The sequence below is a fragment of the Aplysia californica genome, unplaced genomic scaffold (assembly GCF_000002075.1).
Source record: "Aplysia californica isolate F4 #8 unplaced genomic scaffold, AplCal3.0 scaffold00692, whole genome shotgun sequence".
Lineage (NCBI taxonomy): Eukaryota > Metazoa > Mollusca > Gastropoda > Aplysiida > Aplysiidae > Aplysia > Aplysia californica.
The window spans coordinates 145648-158482 of record NW_004797962.1 but is presented as its reverse complement, the minus strand read 5'-3'; the positions used below and the strand labels follow the sequence as shown (position 1 = coordinate 158482).

The following is a 12835-nucleotide window of genomic DNA, read 5'->3' as shown; positions in this document are numbered from 1 at the left end:
TTTAGGGAGAACGAGAGCTGGGACCAGAAAGCTTGTTCAGCTGTTTTAAACCAGTGATTCTCCAGTTCTCGGAAGTGGCACTTAAAGACATATTATTTGCGAAACGGCAAGTATTTGTAAGAGTTTTTAATAAACTTAATATTCGCAATCAGGTTCACCAGAACGACATGAGAAAAAGTCAACAATCATGCAGGCCAAGTTCTTGTTCTACCACTGATGGAATAAACTACTTATTAAATTGATAGACCAGAAGCCAGTATAATTCACAGGAGGATACATTGGTCAAAGTTGTTATTAGCTGCCTTATTTATGCTTTTATGACACAAACTCTGTGAACCCCATCATACGCTGGGAGCTTCTGATACTAGTGACAACTATTTCATTTAGATATGTAGTAGATCTATGTAGTGCTAGTTTTTGCTTGTTTTTTCAGAACTATTCCCGCACCAAGTTTTTTTCAGTAATGACTAAGCCTATGTTTCCACCATGTAGAAGTTGGAGGCAAGCTTTCGGGGTTATATTGAGAAATAGTGCACCAGGTTTAGGTGACTGTAAAAAAAACTCTGGGAAGTGGTGGAAAAAACTCAGGGTTTAAAGAGTTAATGCAGTCTTATTGGATGATTTTTTTGACAAACTAAGAAGTTAGCATCCATAATTAATACTCATTCCATCATACTCAGAGATTTCCTTGGAAAAGTTGAAAATTTTTAATCTCCACCACTGAAGTATCGATACAGCATATACAGGTAATCATGGTAATGTAGATGTAGATGTGTTTGCCATTTTAACTTCAACTTTCATCAATTTCAATTTTCAGTAAAAGAAACACTGTGGGGATCATCACCATTCTTGTTAAAATGTGTACTTAAATAACTGGTATTATAACATTATATAGTTACAATGTAGAGTATCAGGTTTACATTCTTGTGATCATCATGGGGAGCTTTTAAATGCCTGATAGAAAAACTTCTGTATATAGTGTACGAGATCATACTTGTATTCTCACAGCTTAATCTTTTTTATTTAATGGAAACTTAGTTTGTATTAAATCATGTCTGCAAATGTTTTGTTGTAGGTAAAGGAACATTTTTCCATTTTCTTTAAGTACCAGTACCCTTTGAGTGGCTATTGGTTTTGTATTCACAACCACGTATTGTATAGAAGGCTTTACTTAACACAGCAACAGGAATAAAGACAATTACTCTTTCCAGAAGCAGAGTGGTATTTTTTTAAGTAAGTTAATTGTAGACTTGGTTTATATTTTCATATCGAGGTTCATTTGTTCAAATTTTGTCAATCAAGGGATGGACAGTATATTTTTATATTGGCTCTTATGTTGTACGCAGTGCATCGAATTTGCAGACTTATACATAGGAGCTCTCATGGTCAAGAGGTTACAGTGATCACCTCTCATTCAACAGGTTCTGGGTTCGCTTTCGGACAGTGACGGAAAATTTCGTTCTCTAAAATGTTCTCCTTTCACATCTTTCCTGCTCTCTAACAATGTTCTGTCGTCTGCTTTCATCTTCAGTTTCTGCCCTCACCCTCCACCCCCTTTGTCCCCTCCTCTGGGCTCCTGACTCTTTCTACAGCCTCTCTACTGCTACTCCTTGGCTTCTTCTTACTGCTGTCCGTCAACCATACCCCTGATCTTATGATAGGTAAGACTGAAAACCTAGCCTTCTCAGATAAGGGCGAAAAATCTCAGAGGTCTCCCGTGCAAGTTGGTGGTCCAAAATCGATAAGAGTAAGCTTCAGCTGCCACCCTGGCAAAATTCTAAATTTCTTACCAACTAAAAATGTTTAGTGTGTTTCGTGCGCTCATATGACCTTATGCAGTAACAAGCACAGTAAAACACTTACCAAAAAAAAAATATATATATGTATGTATATATATATATATATATATACACATTATTTGAGCTATTTGATTACTGTGTGCACATCTGTCTCTCCTCAGCACAAAGTTGTAACATGCCAAAAGTTCCTTCAAGCAGACAAAAGGCTCGAACACCTGCCATTCCTTACGCCAAAGGTTTCCACCCGCCTTCTTCAAAGGAACAGGCAGAAGCAATTGGTTTCACTTTGAAAAATGTACCATCAGAATATTCAGATGTGTCTGAGAAGGAACAAAAGTTTTTCTGTTCAGTCCCCCAGCCAAAATCTGAGGACGACTGGCTGGCCCAGTACGTTGAGGAGGGGCAGTCCTTCAGGTAGTTAATATTTGTGTGTGAGGTATGTGAGGCATTGTGGTGAAATCAGGGGCTCGTCAAAATAATCATAGTGAAGAAACTGGCTTTTTCCCACAGGTTTCAGAATTTTTATTGAATTCTTGTTTTTTGATTCAACCTTTCATGTCCATTTAAGAACACATTCCTGTGTGAATTTTACTTAAAAACGCTGATAAAAGGCACAAAAATGTAAATTTTCACTTTCCACGGACTCTCCAGCTAAGGAAATAACTCATCTTTGGCAGCCATTTTCTCACTAATTTTACCTCTGAAACCAGGTGATCCCCTCCTCCTTCATTTGCAAATATCTTGACTTGTATTCAGGATAAATTGATATTTTTTTCATCCCAAGCATGAAAAATGCACTCGATTTAATAATACCGATAACTGTACATGCTCAAAAATTAAGGAGAACCTGATTCCACCGCGTCGTATGTGAGGCATCGTGGTGAAATCAAGTGCTCGTCAAAATAATGAAACCGAAAAAACCAACATTTTTCTACTGGTTTGGCAATTTTTATCGAATTTTTGTTTTTTGGCTCAACATCTTTTATGTCCTTTTAAAAACACATTTCTGTGTGGATTTTACAGAAAAACATTTGTTAAAGGTACAAAAACTGTAAATTTTCAGTTTTCAAGGACTCTCAAGCTATGGAAGTCACCAAACTTTGACGGCCATTTTCTCGCCATTCTTACCTCTGAAACCAGGCAACCCCCCACCTCCTTCAATGGCAAATATCTCAACACCTATTGAAGATAAAAGGGTGGGGTTTTTTTCATCCAAAGCAAGGCAACTGAACAGATTTTAAGATGATACCCGTACAAATAACAACTCTGTTTGCCTCAAAATTGACGAGTGCCTGATTCCACCACGTCGTGAGACATATAATATAGAAAGTATTTTCTTCCCTTGCATTTGCTTTGTGAGAGTATGTTTAATTAGAAGAAACTACAAGGTCCTATCAAAAAGTTTCCAGACTACCCCAGCCCTTTATCTTCTATTTCATGTGTACAATAGGTATACATGTACGTAGCCAGCAATAAATACCCTTCATTAACACTACTCGTTAAGATTGGAAAATTCTTTTTAATGTGATTTTGATCTTTTATACATAGTACAGTATAACACAGATAGCTCGAATTCGTCGGGACCGGCCTCAGTAGTTCAAGAGATCCGTAGTTCGAGGGATATTTTACAAAGATAAAGAAGAAAGAAGAAAATGGGACCGCAGGCACAGTTCGACGGATGCGTGATTTCGAGTTTTCTGTGTTCGAACTATCCAAGTTATACCGCACTGGTGTTGCGATATGACATGATTGTGATCATGACTCAAAGCAAGTTTTCTTAACCCTATCCATACGCCCTGGGGTCATTTTGTACCCCAGGGGTTGTATTCTTCACATTTTAGAATACTTCTAGTATGAAGATCTCTGTGAAACTTTTAATATTTCTCAAAAAATCATTTTGACAGACTGCTATCCAAAGCATACGGATCGGATTAAAGAGTAAATTTCCTCTTTGGAAAGTGGTGGCACAGAGTTCCCCACATCGTATGGATATGATAGTAAAACGCGACGTACGGATAGGGTTAATTGAAGTGCCTACAAACACCAGGTACTTAACTTCCTTGTGCATTCAATAAAATCCTATCTGCAACAGAATGGTAGAGCTCTTTTGCCTGACTTTTGATCTATTTCAGTTGACACAGTTGACTAACAGCAGATTCTTTTTAACTCTTAGATGTTGGAAGACTATTGCAGAAATTTGGCATCTCATATATCATACTTTCTTGCCTTTACTTCAACTGTACTCTAATATATTAAATTTTCATTCTTTTCTGAATGCTTTGATGGGTAATACATGCTTGCAGCTTGAAAACTACCTTCTATGAGGAAAATGCTGATAGGTGCATATTTTCAATAAACCTTACTACAGCAAAAATAATAATAATAATAAATAGCATTTGTATAGCGCAATATCCCCGCTCAACGGCAGGCTCTATGCGCTTTACACTATATTATTATCCCAGAAGACCATAGAACACTCCCAAACATTCTCAGCTTCCTGGGAAGCATACAGTGCAAGCAGCTGAATAAGCACTCAAACACTAACAAACTGACAAGATCTTTTGCTGTCTATAGCCGGGTACCCATTCCCACCTGGGTGAAGTGAGGAAAATTCGTGTAAAGTGCCTTTCCCATGGACACAATGTCGGGCCCCTGACAGGATTCGAACCCACGACCTTACGGCTGCGAGTCCGAAAACCTAACCACAGCAAAGTAGGAAGTAGGCTTTCAACTTGTAAGAGTTAATCTAAATCAAGTTGTTCTTATCTTATTTTGCTTCTTCAGAGACTACAAGCAGGAGAATCCATGGTTCTCTAGGAGGAAGCAAAAGTACTTGACGCAACGGTTTGTTCCATCTGGAAACACCATATGTGAAAAGTACCCTGAAGGGAAGATTTACATTGCAAAGGTTGGGGATTTCAATCAGTCGGATGTAAAATTTCAAGACTTGTTGGACTATGTGCAGCGGTTTTTGTGCATGCCTGTTGCTGTTTTGGAAGGAATCACCATTGAGAGAAAAGGAAATGATCTCGTCTTTGTTGAAGATCCAGCCAGCAACCCGTCAAGCAGATCAAGTGCTCGAATAAAGAGGAGTTCACTTGAATCAAGGTAAGTTGTTACCAGAAGCCGAAGTTTAGTTGTAAGTTTTTTGTATATATTTGGTCGCTTTTAAGCACAAGGGGGCTATTCCGAAAAATACTGTTTTGAAAAAATCGAAGATAACGTTTTTGGACCCTTGTTCAGTTTTTTTCAAAAGCAAGGAGAGTTTTCTCTTTAACCCAACAAATATATACACACCAGTGAAACCAAACTTCTATAGTATAAGTATGGCAATGCCCACTTTTGGTGTATGTCAAGATTTCTGGGAACCCCTGAAATCTGGGTTAGCCTGCTTTTCCATAAAAGTGACCATATATACATGTAGTTAACTGTTTGCCAGTAATGCAAGCTTGGGGTTATTATTTTCAGTGTTTGCCCCTGATATATATAGGACCTACTTGTATTAGTCTGAGTGGGGATGAAAGTTTCTCTTTACCATCGCACTTGGATGAACTTGCCTTTATCATTTTTGTTATTGTTTCTGTTTTTGTCACTCAGTTTTGATGGTGAAGAAACAGTTAGAAGAGAAGATCAAATAATAATATTTTTTAATATAATGAAAATAAAATGCGGTGCATAATAAAGGAAAGAGGAAAGAAATGGGAAGAAAAATCTGTGTGGGCTCACCAGAAGACAAATAAACTGCAGTTTTTTTCCTTGGCATGTTCAGAGTTCTCTCAAAGCTGACACAAAATATAGTTTTGCTGTTTCTTTTTTTTTCTCTCCTCCAATTCCTGCAAAATAGGATGGAAAACACCCCCAATGCTGCCTGCTCAGGACTTTAAGTGCTTCTATAATTCGACACTAGAGAGAGCTTATTTTCCTTACAGCGTGAACTCTGTAATCTTAGTTGATTGTTTGCAAGGTGATGAATACAATATCAACAACTACTGCTTTTTTTTTAATTATTGTTTTTGCTGTTGATTACTGCTGTGACCAAGCACTCATCATTTAAACTATGCATCTATCCATTTTGCATCATTTGTTCACTCACATGTTCTCCTATAAATGAATTGTGCAGCACGTCATGCCATACAACATCATGCAGCACACAGCACAAACTTGGAAAGGGCATAAGCCTAGCACCAAATTTGAGATCACATTTAATCATAGTGGATAGTGAACATACTCAAGGTTTTTCTCAGTTGCATTATGTACCAGGTGTTCAATTTAAATATGTCGTTATATTATCTCAGTTTTTGGCAGCAAGCCATGGTAATCTTGACACTAACATTTCATTGCTATCCCAAAGTTTTTATTCAGTTGACTTCTTTCTTGTGGACATCATTAGAAATTATGTATCTGGTATTCAGTGGGGCTTTAAACAGTGACAAATTTGAAGCACTGAGAAACTTCAAAATTCAACAATTTTGCACTTGCAAAATGATATGCACTATTACTTTGTTTAAAATGATATAACTTTATAAATAACATGCATTTTTTAAAGTTAAAAGTTATGTAATGTGATCTGAAATTTCTAGAGAAAATTAAATTGTTTAAATCTGAGAAATCAGCAAAAGCACCCCGAAAGTTGACTGTTTATTATGTCGATTAAACTGATTTCCCTTTTTCTTTTCAGATATAATGATAAAGGTGATCACATTCAGATTTCTGTGGATTCTATCTTGCCCAAAATGCGCCAAATCATTCCTCACGATGCCTTGTGCCTCATTGGCCTGACACCATATGATCTGTATGGAGATGAAACGGACTTGTTTGTTGCTGGCATGGCATCAGGAAGCCAAAGAGTTGCTGTGTTTAGTTTACTGCGGTATAATCCAGCCTTGACATTTTCCACGGAATTTTGGTGAGTTTTTTATCTCCTCGGATACTCTATAAATTCTGTTTTAATTCAATAAGAATATTTGTTAGCCTTCAAAGAATGTGATCCCACATAATATTATTTTCTGAGGAAACAATTGTCTTCAGTGTTTTAATTAACATTCATTTTCTCTTCCATACATGTCTCCATTTTTCACCTTCACAACACTGTGAAAAAAACTGCTTTTCATCTCAAATTCAATGTTTTGTGAAGTGTGAAATATGGATCTGTGGGATCAGTCATGTTCTTAACGGGGCGGTGCTACTGACTGAAGTGTCTTTAGGCCTTTCCCAAAGGAGGGGGACATTAACATCTCGAGTTCTTATGCACAGTAGAATTGTAATTGTAAATAGGCTGATTCATCAATGTCATGCTCATGTGCTTGAACTGCAACAGGGAACTGCTGCTTTTTCTTTCCTAATCCTTACTAGGGTCATTTTTCCTCTACTTCTTTTGTACGTTTGTCACTCTCTTGTGACCCGCTATTTCCGGTGTGCCTTGATAGTCGAAGTAGACTTTGCGCTGTTGAAGCTAGAGAGGTGAGCAGAGTAAGTCTGATTCCCTGTAAGGACTTCTCTGTTGACATCCACCCCTTGGCACTCATATGACCTTATGCAGTTGTGAGTGCCGTAAAACCTCTACTAAAACTAAAACTAAAAGAGCTCTTCTGTCTATGTTTAAGGTCAACAAGTCTACCCAAAGCATGGTTTCTATTTTGTTTTAGGTTATTTTTATTTTTTTTTCATGAAGGGCAGTAGTTAGCCCTTTTCTCTCATGATATTGCAAGACATATTTGATCTATGGTGAAGATCCACTTGATCAATTTTTACATGCAGCCACAACATTTACCCTCTAGTACTGACCACTGTCCAGTTGCTTCATAGACCACTGTAAGGTTCTGCTCCACGCCTTCTCTCTCCAGTGCAAACACCTTTCGGTGGGTGGTTGGCGAGTGCTCTGGTGTGGTTTTCTCCTTCTTTCCTATCAAAAATCTATCGTCCTTATCTCCCCTCCTTCTTTTTTATGTTTGTTACTCTCTTGTAATACATATAATCTTCTGGCGCTCATATGACCTCATGCAGTTGCGAGCCCGTAAAACCTCTACTAAAACAAAAAAACACCTCTCTAATTATGCCATAAATACTCTCTAAAGAAAAATGGACATTTGACCAATAGTTTTGTTCCACCAAAGTTTGTTTTTTTTATAGTAGAGGGTTTTACGGTGCTCGCAACTGCATGAGGTCATATGAGCGCCAAGGGGTGGGTGTCAACAGAGAAGTCTTTACTGGGAATCAGACTTACACTGCTCACCTCTCTAGCTTCAACAGCACAAGGTGTGCTTCGACTATCAAGGCACCCCAAAATAGCAGGTCACAAGAGAGTGACAAACATACAAAAGAGGTAGAGGAAAATGACAATAGTAAGGATCAGGAAAGAAAAAGCAGCAGTTCCCTGTTGTAGATCAGGCACAGTTATGAGTGTGACATGAGTCAGCCCATTTACAATTCTACTATGCTTGAACGAGAAATGTCCCCCCTTTGAGAATGGCCTAAAGACACTTCAGTCAGTGGCACTGCCCCGGGGGGTCACCAAAGATAGATTCTAGTACATAACAAGATGGTTCACTCAGCCAAAAAAGTGTCCGCTGGAAGTCCATGCAATGGCTCAGATGGCGCTGCAGTCTTTGTTTTAAAGCTCTCCTTTGTTTCTCCAGAAGAAGAATAGGAATAGCACCCCCTTGCAGGCGCAGATAGACTACTGTTCATCAGTTGTTCGGGTTCGTTCAGTGCGGATTTTTGGGGTTTTCTATTTTAATCACCTCTCACTCTAAAGTCAAATTTAACAAAGAAAACAGTCGACTCTTCCACCGGAAGAGGTTTTTTAGTCAGTGTAACCATTTTTAAAAAGTGTTCTTCCGAAATTTGAATTCTAGTTTATTCAAAAACTTGTTTGTTTCACTTCGATTTTTTTTACACAAGTAGGGCAACTTTGTTCGCAAAGGATGCGGTTTTTAGAAGAGGGTGTCACCGACTTTTGAGGACGCTTTTTTGATTGGCTCAAAGAAAGGAGTGAACCATCTTGTATGTACTATCTGTGGTTCCACTTTTTATTCCCACAGGTATGATATTTCAGAATCAAAAAGTGTGACTCCTTCTAAGAAACGGCGACTGCTTCTGCAGAGAAGTTGTAAACTTTTAGTACATGAGCTGTGTCACTTATTGGGAGTGGATCACTGCATTTTCTACCGGTGCTGCATGAATGGCTCAGGTATGTTGGCGGTTTGTTAAGTCTTTTTCTAATGTGAACCTAAATTACGAGAATTATACTGGCATGACTCATTATCCGCTTTGTGTGAACAGTTGCTAAAAATACTATAATACTATAGATCGTAAAGCACACGGAGCTTGCTGTTTAGTAGCAATTATCATTATTGTTGTTTTTGTTGTTGTTATTATTGTTATAATTATTATTATCTTTATTATGATCTAATTGTGAATGCTAGTTTTGTTCTTTGTTGTTGTCAAACTATCTGTGTGGTTTATTTTTGTAACTTCAACTGCCCAATCCTTACACCTGCACTGGTGAATCATCTTTTCTTACTCCAGCATAAACACTCCCTGTATAAAGGCCAGTATTGAGCACTTTGATGAAGGCTCTTGATTTGCTATGAATACAATTGTTATTGCTACCCTTCTCTGCTGCTTACACACAGAATCTAGACTTGGAATTGGAACTTGAGAAAGATTAACCTCATCATCAATCTGTCCCCGTGGTTTTATGAAAAAAAAATTTTGAAATTATGCAAACCGAGCCCAAAAATGTGAAATTATGCGATTCTGTTAATTTTAACAAAGAATGATATAAAGGAAAATAATCAGAAATTATGCAAAAAATGAAAAAATTTTGCTAAATTATGCTGGGTGCATAAAGTCACGGGGACAGATCAATGTGGTTTCAGAACTGAACTTGCCGACGCTTCCATTCACTATCATCCTGAATAGACTGCTTTAGATTCATAGCAAGGCATCGCTCTATTCTCTCTAGTTTTAAAGAAAAAAGAAATCAAGCCTTTGCATTTTAGTGTGTTTACTCATAATACAGTGAAACTCTCTTATAATTTTTTGGGGTCCACCCTTCAAGTTCATCATAAGAAAGGTGTGGCTAATAATGTGAGCATTTTTTATCAAAAACAATATGTGTCACAACGCGGTGGAATCAGGCACTTGTCAGTTTTGGAACAAATGGAGTTATTAGTATCATCTTAAAGCTTGTCCATTTGCCTTGCTTTGGATGAAAAAATATCCATCTATGTTGGATACTACAAGTCAAGATATTTGCGATTGAAGGAGCATGGGGGTAGCCTGGTTTTCAGAGGAAAAATTACTGAGAAAATGGCCACCAATTTTAAGTTTAGTTATTTCTTTAGCTTGAGAGTTCGTGGTTCTGCCTTTAATCAATGTTTTTCAGTCAAATCCACACCGAAATGTGTTCTTTAATGGACATAAAAGTTTTAAAAGGTGTAGAGCGGAAAAGCAAAAATTCAATAAAAATTGCTGAACTGGCTGAAAAATGCCCATTTCTTGAATTTCATTATTTTGACGAGCACTTGATTTCACTCTGATTCCTCACATATATAAGCTTTTTTAAAATCAAAAACAGTATGGACTTCTGAAGCTATCACTGCATGAGTGTAAAGGGAAAGAACCAATGGTGCCCTAAAGAGCTTTCTTATGTGAGCAGTTGCTGCCCATGACACACCGCTGTAGGCTTTTACAAGATTCACTTTTGGGGGGTTTTTTCATGCGAACCACACCACAATATTATTGTTCCATGACTGGGAAAGATATGACTATGATGCATAGATCTACATCCGTCCTGACACTCCACACCCTTGTTCCCCCCAACCCCCACCCCGCCCCAATTCCATCAGACACAACCCCTCTCAAACTGTCCCTGTGGTTTTATGCACCATGGTTTAGCTAAATTTGATCATTTTTTGCTTAATTTCTTATTATTTTCCTTTACCATTCTTTGTTTAAATGAACAGAATCACATAAATTCACATTTTTGGGCTCAGTTTGCATAATTTCTCCTTTTTTATTTTTTTGCATAAAACTGCGGGGACAGCTCTACACCGGCACATGCTAAGACACGTGTCTTGCACTCATCAATCCTAGTTCATGTGTCGATGTGAAAGATGGCCTTTGATTGGTTGCATAAGATGGTTGTGTGTCTCTGATAGGTTAAGTTAATTGTAGTTTTCGTTTGTGTGCAATATACTAATACTCTAAAGTGAACTCAGTTTGACACAGAGAGGTTAGGCTGACGCAAAACGTCAAGCAATGTTAGTGACATTGGTAGTCTCTGGGAGCATGAGTTCATTAACCCCTTCTTTGCTGAGACGTATCCATCAACATTTGTACAGACAAGATAAAAAGTTCATTCAAGATGGACAAGGCCATGGTATTTGTCCTTAGTTAATAAAACAGAAATCCACAGTCGTAATTGCATCTCCTTGCACTTCCCTGTAAACTGGTACACAAATGTGAGGCAGCGTGGTGGAATAAAGGCTGTCGTCAAAATAATCAAAGTGAAGAAACTAGCATTTTTTTGCAGGTTTGTGAATTTTTATCAAATTTTGTTTTGTTTTGGCTCAACACCTTTCATGCCGTTAAAGAACTCATTTCTGTTTGGATTTTTCTGAAAAACGCTGAGTAAAGGCACAAAAAATGTAAATGTTCAGTTACCTCGGACTCTTAAGCTAAGGAAATAACTAATCTTTGGCGGCCATTTTCTCACTAACTTTACCTCTGAAAACAGGTGACCCCCACTTCCTTCATTCGCAAATATCTCAACTTGTATTCAAGATAAATTGAATTTTTTTTTCATCTAAATAAAGGCAAGTAAACAAGCTTTAGGATGATACCAATAACTCCACATGCCCAAAAATTGACGAGCGCCTGATTCCACCTCGAAGCCTCACAAATCATGGGAGGAGAACCAGTTTTGGGGAATACAAATCAGTACGTCTACACAGCAGTGAAGAGGTTAAATGCTCATGCGGGCTCAACTTGACTAGACTAGGAAGCATGACTTGCATATCACCATCAGTAGGCCATCACAGTTCATTAAATAATTGTCACCTTTTCACCTTTGGCAGCAACATTTTTAGAGTTGGTTTTGCTTACAATTGTCTGCAATCTAACTCAGCTGATCATAGGAAGAAAGATATGTGTCACTTCGAGTGCTAGCAGTAAGTGGCAGACAAGTCTAATAATAGGCAGTAGAATCACACTAATCACTCTGCTCTTTCGTATGCTTGGCGAAATGTTCTGTGCAGAGGTAAGAAATTCTTAGTAAGGCATGATTAGCTATGTCACACTGAGGTCTGACTATAAATAAACACCATGAATTTAACCGTTCTCCAGTTGTTTCTCCTTTATTTGGCTTTTTGTATTTCCAATGACAAAATAATAATATATCTTTACATTCCCTGATGTGATTTATTGCATCTTTTCCTAAGGTCATTTACAAGAGGACTTTGATCAGCCTATGATGCTCTGCCCCGTGGACCTACATAAACTCCAAGATTTGATTGGCTTCAACGTTCTAGACAGATACCGAAGTTTGTTAGAATTTTACCAGACACATGATCTAGCGGAAGAAGCAAATTGGACGAAAAAACGAATCCATTTCATTGAAAAGTCTCGGGATTAATTGCATTTTTTTAAGTGTAATTTATTTATTTGCATCTGCCTTCAGAAAGAGTGGTTCATTTTCACAATTTCCTTGAAGGAGATGAATGAGATAGATTTCTCCACACAAGAAAGTAACAACAAAGTAACTCAGGCTATTCTGTGGACCAATGATATTGAGGAAACAAGTAAAGTCAACTTTATCAGGACATCCTGTGCACATTAAGGTCAGCCCCACCCCACGCAATGCTTACTGCTTGCTGATCCACGAGGATCGTAAGGGAGCTGTATGATAGAGAGCCTCGTCAGATTTAAGGCAGGGCACCAGTCGGGATTTGTTGAAGGAAGATGTTGAACAGGGTAGGTGATAGCAGGCAACCTTGGCGTACACCTACAGTAGTGTGGAACCTATCTCCTAT

The 12835-nt window shown here is 38.0% G+C and overlaps 1 protein-coding gene across 2 annotated transcripts; it reads left to right on the top strand.

Moving 5' to 3' along the window:
• On the top strand, nt 1-12592 carry LOC101847144 (archaemetzincin-2). Of its 2 annotated transcripts, none has more exons than XM_005108476.3 (6): nt 1-106; nt 1961-2213; nt 4584-4907; nt 6478-6705; nt 8840-8988; nt 12245-12592. In XM_005108476.3, the coding sequence occupies exons 2-6, from the start codon at nt 1975-1977 to the stop codon at nt 12436-12438; spliced, it is 1134 nt and encodes a 377-aa protein (XP_005108533.1). In that variant the 5' UTR covers nt 1-106; nt 1961-1974; the 3' UTR covers nt 12439-12592. The 2 variants fall into 2 exon arrangements, with proteins under 2 accessions (XP_005108533.1, XP_005108534.1); XM_005108477.3 differs by lacking the exon at nt 1-106 and adding an exon at nt 583-746.
• The last annotated feature ends 243 nt before the right edge of the window (nt 12593-12835 follow it).

Bases quoted from the DNA above. Each gene is read 5' to 3' on its own strand.
- LOC101847144 (XM_005108476.3), top strand. From the start codon at position 1,975: ATGCCAAAAGTTCCTTCAAGCAGACAAAAGGCTCGAACACCTGCCATT. The intron at 2,214-4,583 runs GTAGTTAATATT...TTGCTTCTTCAG, and splicing joins GAGGAGGGGCAGTCCTTCAG to AGACTACAAGCAGGAGAATC. The intron at 4,908-6,477 runs GTAAGTTGTTAC...TTTTCTTTTCAG, and splicing joins AGGAGTTCACTTGAATCAAG to ATATAATGATAAAGGTGATC.